This window comes from Mauremys reevesii, linkage group 5 (assembly GCF_016161935.1).
Source record: "Mauremys reevesii isolate NIE-2019 linkage group 5, ASM1616193v1, whole genome shotgun sequence".
NCBI classification, from domain to species: Eukaryota; Metazoa; Chordata; order Testudines; family Geoemydidae; genus Mauremys; species Mauremys reevesii.
In genome coordinates, this window is record NC_052627.1 from 54,553,505 (window position 1) to 54,567,616 (window position 14,112).

Below are 14,112 nucleotides of genomic sequence, written 5' to 3' on the forward strand. Positions count from 1 at the left end.
TTAAGCACAAGAGTAAATTTACACATGTGAGCAGTCCCATTGAGTTGAAGACTATTCACATGCATAAAGTTAGTCACATGCATAAATTGTTGCAGGATTGGAGCCTAAGGGAGAAAACTGATACTGCATAAAAAGAAATATTGCTCAGCTAAATTTTCACTGATTGTGCAAGTATTTAAGAAGGTATTCGATATTTTAAACAATCATTAATGTTAACTACCAAGTTAACAGTCTATTGAATTAGTCAAAATGTAATCTCATTAGAAGAGCTGGTCAAAAATGAGAAAAATATCATGACAAATTTTTGAAATTTCAAAGTTGTTTCCATTTGGTAGGTTTCAAAACTGACCTATTTGGGGGATTTTTAATCAATTTTTACCCTAAACATTGTCAAAATGGTTTCCAATTTTCTTCATTTACCAAAAACCAGGTTTTCGTAACCATTTTACCAAAAACCTGCTTTTTGATTAAAAAACCTACTTTCATAAACATTTCAATAAAAAGTTTTGAAAAAAAAAATGTTGAAAAAGTCAATAGGGTTTTGATAAAATTTTCATCATTTTCAGGGGAGAACTGGGGAATATTTCAATACACTTTCAAGTCAAAACATTTTGACTAACTCTACTTTTCAGAGTATATAAGTAAGAAAACAAGAGTGGAGACCACTTGAATGCTTAGCCTTCAATTACTTTAGTGTTTCTCTGAGGGCCTGATCTAAAGTCCACTCTAGTCAACTGAAAGACTCCCACTGACAGTTTTAGGATTAAGTCCTTAGAAGATATCCACTTACTCAGCAACAGGACTTCACTGCAGATATCACTGCATACATTATCCCTTCAAGCCTGTTCCTGCAGCCACTAGTCTCGATGGAAGTTTTACCAGAGCAAGGATGGCAGATCCAGGCCTGTTTTTATGTACAGAGCATATCTAGTCCTGTTTGTGTTTTGTTACAGGTATTGCCATCAGTTATGTGAGGATTTTATTCTGTTGTCAGATTATTTTTTATTTGTTTAAAAATGTGTAGCACTTGACCCAGAGTAAGTTATTCTCCTTTCACACACTTGTTCTTATCTTAGGTTTTTGAATACATGTGACTAAGCAAGGAGGTAACTAAAAAAATGCCACTGGTCCCATTTTATGAGCCAACCATAACAAGATACTGAAGTGGACCCCAACTGGACATATAAGGTAAAATCCTGGATCCACTGAAATCAATGGCAGAACTTTTATTGACTTCAAAGGGACCAGGATTTCATCTATTGAACTTAACAATTCACTAGAACCTTGGACACATTTTCAAATATGGCGTAAGAATTCTATACCATTCAAATCCAATTGATAGCCCCAATCCTGCAAACACACAAGTAGTTAACTTTACTACTATGAGCAGTCCCATTGGACTCAATGGGACTAGTCTCAGTAATAATGTTAAGCATGTGCATAAGTGTTTGCAGAATCAGGACTTGGGTGTTTGCATACATGAACACAATATCCTGGGCAAAATTATGCCTGTAGATATGCACATCCATTGACATCAATGGGTGTTGTATGCACATATCCAATGGTAGAATTAGACATGCTATATATTCATAGTAAGATCTTCCAAGAAATCAGAGTACTGCAAATAATTCCATGTGGACTTACAAAAGATGTTCTGACTTACAAGGCAGTATTACTGATACATTGTCTTGAGAAAGAACAGTGTTTTACTTTACAGCCCAATATACATACATAAGTAGTGACATATACCAAATATGCAATGGCTTAAATATGATGTGAGATTTCACTAAATAGTAAAGAGACCGATCACTCATCCATCCCCAGCCCACTTATAAGGTATTACTAATTACTAGTATGGGCTGTATATATAAAGGCACCATACTTGCTGTCCTTACTCAAACAAAATTCCCACAGACTTTAGTAGGAGTTTTCTTTACAGAAGGACTGCAGGGTTGGGTTTGAAAGGAGCAATGGATAGATTTGATTGTTCTGGATGACCTATATATATATATTTCTAGTGATCATTTCAAACCATGTATGCTAATAGAAAACTTTGTACTGAACATGTGTGTACTACAATACCTACAGTACATATAATGGCTTTTATAAACAAATATATTGGAAATTATCACTAGAAATGTGTTCAAACAACAAGATGGTATCACATTGCATGAGATTTTTGTTTTAAGTTCTACAAGCAAACATCCATCCCATTCTGAGTGACAAATGTGGCCCAGTACATTAAATATTTAAGTTTCTTTGATATTGTCTAGGATATTTTCCCATTTGTTTAGCTTTGCAATAAAAATAAAACTGAAACAATACCTGATATAACAATATTTTAAAATTTCAAAGGTCTCCAGGACATCTTGAAATGTTAGAGAAAGTGCATGTGTGCACATGAGTGTAGCAGCTGTGTTTGCCTTTCCTCTTGGGGACTGGTGGTTGTTTTTTTTTTATCTGGAGGATGTGTGTTGCCACAAAGAGTAGGAAGTAGTTTGCATCAGAAGGTGATGCGTTAATACGACATACAAATCCAATTAGTCCAGACATTTCTAGAAGGAGTCACAAAACGTAATGCACGCCCGGCATAGTACAAGCTAGACCCCATTCACACCAAGATAATCAGTCATAATAGGTGGAAACTCAACTGATGCATTTGCAGTGATCACCATTGATATCAGAGACAATAATTCTCCCAGTTAACCTGCTATGCCCACATGGATAATAATGCAGAAATAGAGCCTCAATTTCCATTTGCAGCTATTAGTATTACCATTATTTTCCCAGTATTCTCTTTATAAATTTTCAGAAATAGCATACTGTTTTTATTTGAATTAGGCAAAAAGCATATTTGTAACAATTTTAATAGTAGCCACTGAAGAAAAAAAAAAAAAAAAAAAAAAAGGAAAATTAGCAAAATTTGACATTTGAGGACCTTACTATAATGTCATTCCTCTGACCACATATTGTAGTGTTATTTTTTGACAATAACTATCAAATACTGTACATGCATTTTAAATGTGGGAAAATATTTTAGGAAAATATCTTCACTCAAATTATGTTTAAATATCTTTATATCATATTACATTACGTAACACCTACAGGCAGCACCAATCCAGCAATGCACTGGAGTTCTCGAGTAATATTAAGTACATGAGTAGTCCCACTGAAGTCATGTGCTTAAGGTTATGCGGGTACTTCAGTGTTTTCTTGGATCAGGACCATAATCCATAGGTTTATATGTCTAAGTATGTGGTTACAAACCACGATGTACTGTGTGTAATTTCTTTAGGCAGGCAGAATGGTCTAATGTTTAGAGCAAAGGAATTAGAGTCAGAAGACTGGGTTTCCTTCCTAATTCTGCCACTGCCTCTCTATGTGATCTTAAGCAAGTGATTTAATCTCTCTGTGCCTCAGTTTCCGATCTACAAATTGGTGATAATGCCAACTTTTGTAAAGCGCTTTGAGCTCTGTAGATGGAAAGTGCTATGTAAGTGCAAAGTATTATATTATTATTGAAGACCATGTATGTATACACACTTATGTAATATATAATATATGTATAATGCATATAAATTCTAACGAATATATGTGTAATATCTTAAAAATTGAACAGCTGTGTCTTGATGAAGTGGTAAATGCATAGAGTTGGATTTATTGTCAATCTGTGGATTTAATTTTTTTTTTAGACAAAAGGATGTTTAAGTGTACAATGACTTTTAATTTAATATATTTATGTACATGCATGCCTGGAGTTCTGGTTAGGTAGTGTTATTCTGTGTCCTTTAAGCTAATAAAATATATGAAACCATCTTCTGATCTAATGTACATGTGCTACTTTAAAAATTATTTTTGTTCCAGTATTTTTTTAAAATTGTTATGACTAAATGCATAATTTAAAAATGCATTGAAGTGTTAAAATTTTGGACTGGCTTTTTAATCTTTGTTGTTAAGAACAGTCGATTCATGCCAGAGTAAAAATATTCATTGAAATGTACACCAGTTTCATTTGTATAAAATCTAATCTGCTTTCATAAAATGTGACTTGGAGCACTGCTAATATTCTCTGTATGTATCTATACTTTTTTTGTTTCCAGATAAATATGAAAGGAAAAAACTAAGACCATTTTATTGAACAAGACACCTGTTTCATTGCACAAAATCTGTATACGTATGTGTGTGAATAAAGGCACAGGAGACACTTCAAATGCATTTGTTTGAGGATCAGTACAATGGCTAATGGAAATGGTTTTATTTTTAACTTGTTTCATTTATTTAAGATCTTCAGAAGAGCAAATTAATGCAACAACATATGTTATTTAACACTGGATGCATCACTCCCCATATTTTAAATTAAGGGGTCATAAAATTGAATGTAATTTAGAATTCTCTCTCTCTCTCCTCATGTTAAGTGTTGGCTTCTGTTTCCACTGAAATCAATGTCAGAACAAATCAATCCTGGGAGCAGGAACAGGCCCAGAATGCATGCATTTCAATACAGCAGAACCCCTGCTAATTCTTATTTTGTTAATGCATATCCCTGAGCCTTCTTACAAAATATAATCACAATACAAGAAGTGGTTTTACCCCTCGTCTCAGTAATGGTTAGTAGAAGAACTGGTTGAAAGTTTTCAACTGGGAGAAAAAAATTATTAAAATATGTTTCAACTAAATCAAAATGTTTTGTAAAAGTATGTTTGTTTATTTGAAATTTGCCATTTTTGATGAAAATTTAAAAGCAAAGAATGTTGATATAACTACCCTCCCACAAAATTAAATGGAATTTTTCAAAAGATTTAGTTCAAAATTATTTTTGTCAAAAAATAACGTTATGAATTTTTTTAAATCACATAAAATCAAGTTTTTTCATGAAACATGCTTAACCTTTTTTTGGTTAGCTCTAGTTAATAGCAGAGTTCAATATTGAGGTGTCACAGTACACTTTTAGCTAACTAATTTTACTAAATATACCACTAGACGATGTATTATACATAACTTAATAAGGGTGACACACACCAGAGTGCTGGTAAGAGATTGGTCTGTATTTCTTGGCCCCCATTACATAGCTTGGTTCAGGATTATAAAATTATATACCTCCCAGTCACATGGTAGGAGTCAGTTTCCAGACATCAATAGCTATTATTACATCTTCTCTATTCTTTGGAAAATTAAATGCAAACCAAATATAATGGCCTATGATTTCGAAAGAGATCAATGAGTTTGATAATCCTTGACCAAAGCATGATTTTCTGAGCACCCACACTTTAACGTGTCTGATTTTGGCACTCAAAAATTACTTGTCACTAGACTTGTCACATATACCAAAACTGACCACAAACTAATAGAGCTAATTAATAAACCATCTGAGATCCGAATTTGGCATTGTGTAGGTGACATGGCATTACTAAATTGCAACTTACCAAGTATGAGCTTATATTTTTCCCTGCTTTCTATCAGTGGTGTTAAATAGCACTGTAAAATTGGTTTGTTACTTTTAAATCTCATTTACAAGGTTTATCCTGCTCCGTGTCTAGTTTTTGTGATCAAACACTGAAGCACTATTAAAAACAGATATGGATGCTAACTGTAAAGCATAGATCAAAGGGGAAACAAATATGAAATTTTGAATTATATCATAATTTTCCCATTTTTTTAACCAGCACTACCATTGCTGATATGGGAGGGTGGGCAGCCACAGAGTTAGGATTCAGGTCAAATTAGAGCTTTGTGCCAGTTTGGATATTTGATTTTACTTCAGCCTCATCTCTGATTAAAAATAGCTGCTGCAGCAATTGTTCTTTTTAATTCAGATATATATAAATTTTTGTTCTTAAGTAGAGGAAGAACTTGGGACAAAAAAGAGGTTAAAAGAGAATATGGAAGAGAGGAAGCAATGAAGATGTCAGTGCAAAGAACAAATGTGGTTTTATTTTTAATGGGCTGTATCTGTTCTGTTAAAAAGAAAACCAAAAGAAACATACAAGGTACAGTACTTAATTATAAGTACAGTGCAGCATGTGGGTCTGGTGACATCATAAACCACTTGAGTTTGTTCTTGTAATTTATTAAGAAGTTATGAAAACCCACTGACATATTTATAAGCCTTGGAATTAACAGCTACCTTTCATTTCTCTTACAACATATAACACAGGAATTTTACATAGAGAATTATGTACATGCAACTGTATATTGCTAGGCCATAATTCCATCAAGGGCTTCTGATGACATCTTAAACACCACAGGCCAAATTCATCTCTGACTTCAGGGGGATTAGGCTAGGAATAAATGTGCCCAGATGAATGAGGCTTGTGTGGTTTGCCAATGACAGCAGAACCCCCAAAAGGAATTCCAGGCTTACCAAGAATACTTTGTCCTCATCATTTTAACTCATCTTCTCAATCCCTGTCCTCCTAATAAACCTCTCCTGACTCTACTTTTTTCTCTCTTGACTAACACATTTAGCTCTCTCTCTCTTTTGCTTTCCTTTACAGCCACTTCCTTCAAATTGTGCTGCACTAAATCTGCCATTTATTTGCAGGTTTCTAACCAGATTAATTATGGCAAAGGCTTTAGGGTTGTTTTTTTAAAGAAAAAAATTCTAACTGGGAGATCAGCTCCTGGTTTCACTCTTATGTAAAAATATATCACAGGTAAATGTGATAGAACCTTTAAAAGGGCCAGCAGAGTTGGGCTGGTTTGTTTTGGGGGAAGGGCTGGCTTGATTTCATGTTTAATGGCACACCTACATCCTATGTACATTTCTGAGAAAGCAGGACACAGTTTTGGTTTTGCAAAACCTCCTGGGTGGTTTTTGTCTTCCAGAATCTGTACCACTCCTCCATTTAGTCAGAGTCCCATTATGTCTGAACTCCCAAAGCTTTGGGGTGAGGCAGTTAGATACATGATTCTGATTTTGATCTGCCACTAGTTTCTGGTATTTTAAGTTTATCATTTAGCAATGATGTTGACACTTATTAGAGTTTGGTAACGAGATCTTATTCCACTCTCCTATTGATCTTACATCAATGTAAGACCAGTTTGAGACTTCAATATTCACTTCAGTGGCGCTATTCCTCATTTACACCACTGTAAGTGGGAGAGGAACCAGGCCTTCTTAAGCACCATGGTTCTCCCCTCACACTGGTTTTACTTCAGCGTATGTCCATTCAGTTCAACAGTTTACCCCAGAGTGGAATCAGGCCCTTAGAGCTCACTACAGTTAGGCACGGAATGCTAAAGGCCTTATCTTGGACTCTCTGGCATCATGCAAGTTGTGCTATTGACGTCAATGGGAGCAGGAGCAAACCTATAGACATACTGTATAAGAAAACTGAAATGTGATGTCAGAAAGATTTGTAGCACAGAGGAGAGGTATCACAACCGCTGATTATAGCTAAATGCAGCCTTCATATATGTATATAGGCCACTTTCACTGCACCAAAACACATACTTGCACCTAAGGGCTGAATTTGTTTCAAAAGAAAGAGCCAAACCTTGCAAAATCTTACTCAGGAGAGTGTTTTTAGGGTCACATCACTATGACAGGTGCAGATATAGCTTTCAAGATGCTTTAACTTTCAACTACAGAGAAATAATAACCTGTGTGTGTGTTTAGTGATTTTAAATGAAAGTTAGAAGTCCAGAGTGCCAATGGAGCAGTAAAGCACTAACGAAAGGCGTAGACTCATCTGAATTGGTGCAAAATGTCTGTTATAAAGCACAAGATTGTTAGTGCAGCTGCAGCTTTTAATTGCGACTGAAGGCCTTGATCACTCCAGTACAAGGAGGCAGAGCGCAAAGGAAATGTACAAATCAAACTATAAATGGCTATTTCACATCTATGAATGTAATATAAATTTGAAACTGAAAAAAGTGACAGAAACATATCCCAGGCGGTCTAGTGATTTTCAACCTTTTAACTTCACAGTGCACAGATACCTATTGCTTCTTATGTGTGTATATATGTAAATGCATATATATACACACACCTATAAGAGACATCATATACATTACTGTTTATCTATATCCCCTGTGAATGCATGGATTGAGAAATAGTAATGTACATATAGATGCACAAACAGTAAATTATATAGTTTTTAAGTTGGAAACATTAATAAAGACAAATGATACTAAAGTGGCTAAAATGGGCCAGGGATCAAGGTACATCTAATAAACCCATTATCCTGTAGGAAATTAAAATAATTCTACAATATATAGATTGCTTTATCACAAATTACAAGAGGTCTTCACTGGTTATCTCATTTTTCCTCCTATTATAACTCTAAAGACCTGGTTCTCAATTATGAGGAGACCAAGATCATGATTTTTGGAAACTACCCTCTGCAAATTGAGCGGATGATAGAAGGCCATCCTGTAGAACAAGTCTCTGTTTTTACTTATTTAGGGATAAAGTTTTATCATTCTGGCCACTGGTCCCTTACCATAAAGACTTAAGATGAAGGGACCATATGGAGCTGAAATTTGACTTAGGGGCCAAATTTTAGCCTTAGAGACCATTCAGTATATTTTTTAGGACACTTAATTCTCCTAAAATCTACCTCAACTTGTTTTTACATGCCAAGGTGGCTATTTTTACTGTAAGTAGTAGAGCTTATATTGCTTTTCTTAAATATTGGTCTAAGATTTGTACTTTTCCAGATTATAGATTGCCTCATTTTTGCATTCAGGAGATGGAGGAACCACCAAGGGACTCCTTATTTACATGGTATAAGACCCTCCAATTTATTATAACTAGGTGGGGGTTTTCTATTTCTCACTTATTGTCAATATCTTTTAATCGACATAATCAACTACTCAAACAGAGAACTGACAGATATTACCTAACAAGAAGATCTGGCTATGATTCGTGATTCTAAATTTGCCTTTTGGTTTTCTTCTTTGAAGACAGGACATGTTTTTGAAACATATTTGTATGAGTTATCAAATTCTCTGTTATGGAAGGCAAATACTCAGTTAATATTCCAACCCATGGGAACTGCTGTCTTTAAAATAGTTATGGAAAACTTCCTTCGTGTCTTCATTTTTGCCCATGTAAATTTGAAGCATTGGAAGATCTACCTCATTATCTTTTGGACTGTAGAATTTTCCAGCTTTTGAGAACACACTGGATTTTACTTCTTTTATATAAAAAAAAGAATGTTATTACCATCTCAAAAGATAGCATTTTTCGGATATTTTTAGTAGTAATCAAATCTGTAGCAATTTTTGCCCTTATTCAGTTCGGATTGACATTTTAATGTATTATATGGACACTGATGTTGGTTTAGGTTGTGTATGGATCCTTTTGTATTTGCAAAAGACATATGTCATAGGGGATTTAATAAAATTGAATTGACGTGAATAATAAACCCACTACCCTGTCAGAAATTAAAATAATTTTACGATGTACAGGAGTCATATTTAGCTGCTGTAACTGTTTATGTACCATAACAGGATGATACATTAGTGCCTACAAAACATGCTAAATGAAATGCATTCTTTGTATTTATTCTACATATTTTGTTACAGTATGGCTTTTTGTTTATGAAGTTAGGCATGCCTACACTTCGAATTATGTGGTAAACAAATTCAAATCACTGTAATCTAAGTTCATAGAACCCAGTATTGTTGGCTCTTCACTTCCTTTATTAGCCCAGAATTATAATTTATCACAGATTATACAGGTTGAAATGCCTAATAAAATGAATGGTAGGACTAGAAATTTATTTGCTGTTACGAATCTCAGCTGAAATTATTCCTGATAAGGTTAGTTTTCATGTCTTATCTATTACTACGTGTCATATGCAGATTTGGGGTATTTTGGGGTTTGACTTTTTTTTTCCCATTTTGCATGGGATCACCTCATTCATATATAGACAGTGGGTTTCAAACTGTGTATGTTTAAAACTGCATATATCTTTATATGGATATACTCTATGTGTAGCACTTAACGTGGAATCGTTTAAATGTTTGCAGAGATTATTGTTGTAAGAATAGGGTAAAATGTTTGGAATGGCTCTGCACAAAGTATTAAAAGCATTGTTTGTAATCATGTATTTCTATCTTTAAAATATTTGTGGCTGTTGAAAGCCAAATCTTACACTACTTACGCAGGCAGAACTCCTCTTCAATGCTGAAGGGAATGTCGCCAAAAAGAACTACAGGATCTGGACTGAAAATGGTTGGTTTATGTGGAATAATCGGTCTTTGTTTTATCATTTGTATTATCAGCAGTATAGCCCCAACTGAAATCATGCCCCCATTATGCTAGGCACTGTACACACACATTATAAGAGACAGTCCCTGCCCCTAAAGAGCCTACAGTCCAAACAGACAAAGGATGAGATGGAAGACAGTTGCATATAAAGCACCAAGTTATTTTCCTTTATCCCTTTTTCTAGAGAACTGCAGTCACCCAGTCCCGTCACACTGGGTGAGTTTTGCATATCTCCCCAGACATAGGTGTTCCTGTAGGTTCCTACTGGGATGCAACTTAACATATTGGATTAGTCTTGATTTTTCCCCCTTATGACAAGCCCACAAACTCCCTCTTTATTTTGAATGTTCTAAGATATATCTAGGAAGCCTGTTTTCATTTGGCCCCAGCAGCAGAAGCAGACAATTTATAAGGAGTTTATAGTTTCTGCCTACTGGACCTGTAAGAGAAGATTGAAGAGCAGCTTAAAAGTCACTTCATTCTGAAAGGGATGACAATTTCTAAAAAGGGATGGTGGAACAAGCCGGTGCTGGGGATGGGAAGCAAGACAAAACACTTACAGGCTGGAAGAGGAACAGTCCCATTTTATAATATTTCAGCTCCTGGACACCCCAGATAAAATCCTGACTCCACTGAAGTCAATGGGAGCTTTGCCATTGACTTCAGTGGGGCCATGCTGAGAAGGTCTCTATAAAAAAAATAAACCTAGACCCATGAAATAAGTTGTAATTAGACAGCTAAACTGAAGACATCTTGCTAATGCTGATAAGGGGGACGTGGGGCCAGATTTTCAAATGCATTCAATTTCCTTTTTGGCACCTAAATGAGGTCAGATTTTCCAAAGGACGCAGAAGTGTCCAAGAGACACAATTCATTTCAAGTATGCATAAATATGGTACACACAACTTAGCTGACTCTCCCCTCCCCCATACTTGAGGCAGGAACGTTAGTCTCTCATTCCTTGATAGCATGACAGGAGCATTATGGATGACATTTCAGGACAGGGCTTCTCCCCCTCCATGTGACTTTAACAGAAGGCCTGTGCAATAGGGCTAACATTCTGCGCTTCGTGTACGTTGTCTGCTGAAAGAATTAACAACCCTTAAATATCTACAGTTTAAGTATTTGCCTCAGACAACAGCACCAATGCATTGAAAGCCATGGTTAAACGAGTACTTTCATGCATTTTCTCAACAGATAACAGACAGAGAAATCACTGCTAGTTTTGTTGTTCACAACACCCCAACTATGATGCTTGGGAGTGTCTATCAAGATCTATTCAGCGACTACTTTGCACACACTTCGCCTGGCAGAAGAAATGAGTGAATGAAGATCTTCAGTGTCAACCTTTATGTTACTAAATTCTTCAGATCAGAAAAATACAATTCATATTAACAGGAGACGAGAAGATTGGTGAAACTATTGTTTGTTGCAATGTCTACTGGCAAACAAATATTGAGGAGGCTTGATTGTTGTTTGGAATAGTTATTGCCAGACAATTTGACAACAGTAGAAATCTAAGACTGGACAAGTGGTCTTTTTCAGAGTAATTTCTCTGTCCTAGATCACATAAAATGCTACTGTAAATAATGCTTTGTCCATATCACGGCCAAAGTAAATTGACTTCAGTTTAAAACAGCCTTTTGATGCTAGTGTTTTTAAGCTTCTTCCACCTGCAGTGGTAAATTACACACTTCCTTGCAAAAATCTGAATGAAAAAAATAGAAATTGCTGAACTATGACATTAGTAAAAGTGAATATCTGCTGACCTATTGGTGGTATTCAGAGAGGGTTCTAGCTGCTGTAAAGAGACCTTGATGTGATATTGGGGAGGAGTTTCTGGATATAGAGGAGTATCCTGATGTCCTGTAAACTAACTAATCTGAGACCTCAGCTGACCAGTTACTTACAGTTTGTCTTTCAAATCCAAAGTGGTGATCCTGTCAGCTTCTGGCTGAATAGACTTTTGGTGACATCTGAATATGGATACATTGTCTAGAATGTACTCCAGCTCTGGTGCAGACAAAGAATTTTCAGCATGAATGTTGGCATCGTTTCCCTCTCTCCACCCCCACTTTATCAGACTGCTTCCTTAACCCCTTCCTTGACATTTTAGCATTTCTGAATGTGAACCTAACAAGTCATATCTGAGTAGAAAGTTCACTCCAGTACAATTGTTTTGCCAGTGCCAGAACCCTACTCTTGGTTTTCTTAAATCAGAATATTTGGAAAGCAGTGGTGGGCATGGTGCGGTTGCTCACCTGCTCCTGGAATTCCGGGTTCTCCCCTTCATAGTTACATGAGGTTATTATCAACAACACAATGAATTTATTTTAAGATTTTTCATCAAGAACAAGCTAACAACAGGATTAGATGCACCCTGTTAATGTGCTTGACAAAGGCACAATTTAAAAAATTAAGACAATAATGAGCATGTATAGAGCTCATTGAGATGTCACCGTTCAACCCCCAGTGACAATGCAATGTGTTCAACATGCCCTGTCAGTCTTGTGATCGGTGAAGCCAAAACTATAAATTAAGTAGGACACCAATCATTTATTAGGGGTAAAGTTGGTTTGGAGTACTACAGAAACATGTACTAGTAGGAATAATATGACAATTTATGGTTAAAGGGAATGGAAATCCTCAAGGAAATCTTAATTCTAAAATATACATTTTCATTTTACTTTCATGAGTGACATTTTACAAATCTGGAAGCTGCTGCTATCTTATGTGTCTGGAAATTGCTAGTGTTAGCCTCAATGTTGCCTCTTCTTCTCACTAACCAGACAAAGACAGAGATTACATGTGTCTGTCCCTCTCACGGTACAGTTCTTTTCCTTGTATGGCCTCCAAAATGGGCAAAATAAATTCTCTGCAAATCACAGCTTCCAGTTTCCAAACCACAGTCATCCCAAGATGGTTCTTCTCCAGTACCTGCATGGCTGCTGCAGCTGATACTGGAGCAGGGTGGAGTTGTAACCTCTTGACTTTCGTGTTTCTTTAATCTCCTTTTATTAACAATAAATAAAACTCTGAACTACATATAGTGGTGGTATTTTACTTCTTAATTTGTCTAACCTGGGATTTAAATTTCTCTCTGTCAAGTCCGACACAGACCATTCCTCCTTCATTCAATGCCCACTGAACTGAATGTATTAAACCATCCTGGCAATCTGAAAGTAGCAACCAATGAGTCATCCCTGCCTCATTCACCGCACAGCAAGTATAATGGGTAGTCAGTAGTAACCAGTCAGATGCACCAACATTTAATATACATGTGTCATACAGCTGCATTTGCTTTGAAACACTGAAAGATTATTTAAATGCCCTTGTGTTGGGAAAACAATTACTGCATTGTTAAAATGTATTACAGCACATGAACCAATTATATGAGTTACTTCTGGGCAAACACTGACTTCCTTCCATGTACTAATCCAAAAGGTCAGTCATTCATAAATATAGATATATACACACAGAGAGAGACAGAGACATATACACACACAAAACTGTAATTTGCAGAACACTTTGTAATATTGTGATGCAAATTTCTACTAAACATAAATGTTAGTCAATATTATCAAGCCCCTTGCCTTTAAGATGGCATTGGACTGGGCACAACAAGTCCTGACACTTTCTGATGTGCCTCAGTGACTAATTCAGTCTTTCACATACTCTTTTGCCCACAGTGCGCCCTGGGGCATAGAGCCCCAAAACGTGCAATGTTTTAAATTTGTACTGATAAGACCTGGGACAAAGGCTGCCAGGCCTGCAGGCCCATTCCGCCTCTAACTAGAGGATAAAAGGATGATTAGGCCAGTCTGAACCTGAAGGAATAAGCTCTTGACAAAACCAGCTCAGGCATATCAGTTATTCACTAATCTAAATCACTT

General features: G+C 36.0%; 1 protein-coding gene and 1 long non-coding RNA gene across 2 annotated transcripts in view; one reads left to right on the forward strand and one right to left on the reverse strand.

The window, feature by feature from the left end:
• LOC120405665 (hedgehog interacting protein) overlaps positions 1-4,203 on the forward strand; it is a 106,862-nt gene extending 102,659 nt beyond the window's left edge. Inside the window, exon 14 of the mRNA XM_039539356.1 lies at positions 4,101-4,203. Coding sequence (XP_039395290.1) covers positions 4,101-4,138 — 38 coding nt within the window. The 3' untranslated portion in view covers positions 4,139-4,203. The remainder of the gene's footprint in view (positions 1-4,100) is intronic.
• The window catches only part of LOC120405668, a 66,155-nt gene that overhangs the window by 26,681 nt on the left and 25,362 nt on the right, over positions 1-14,112 (reverse strand). The gene's annotated exons all lie outside the window — the stretch shown is intronic.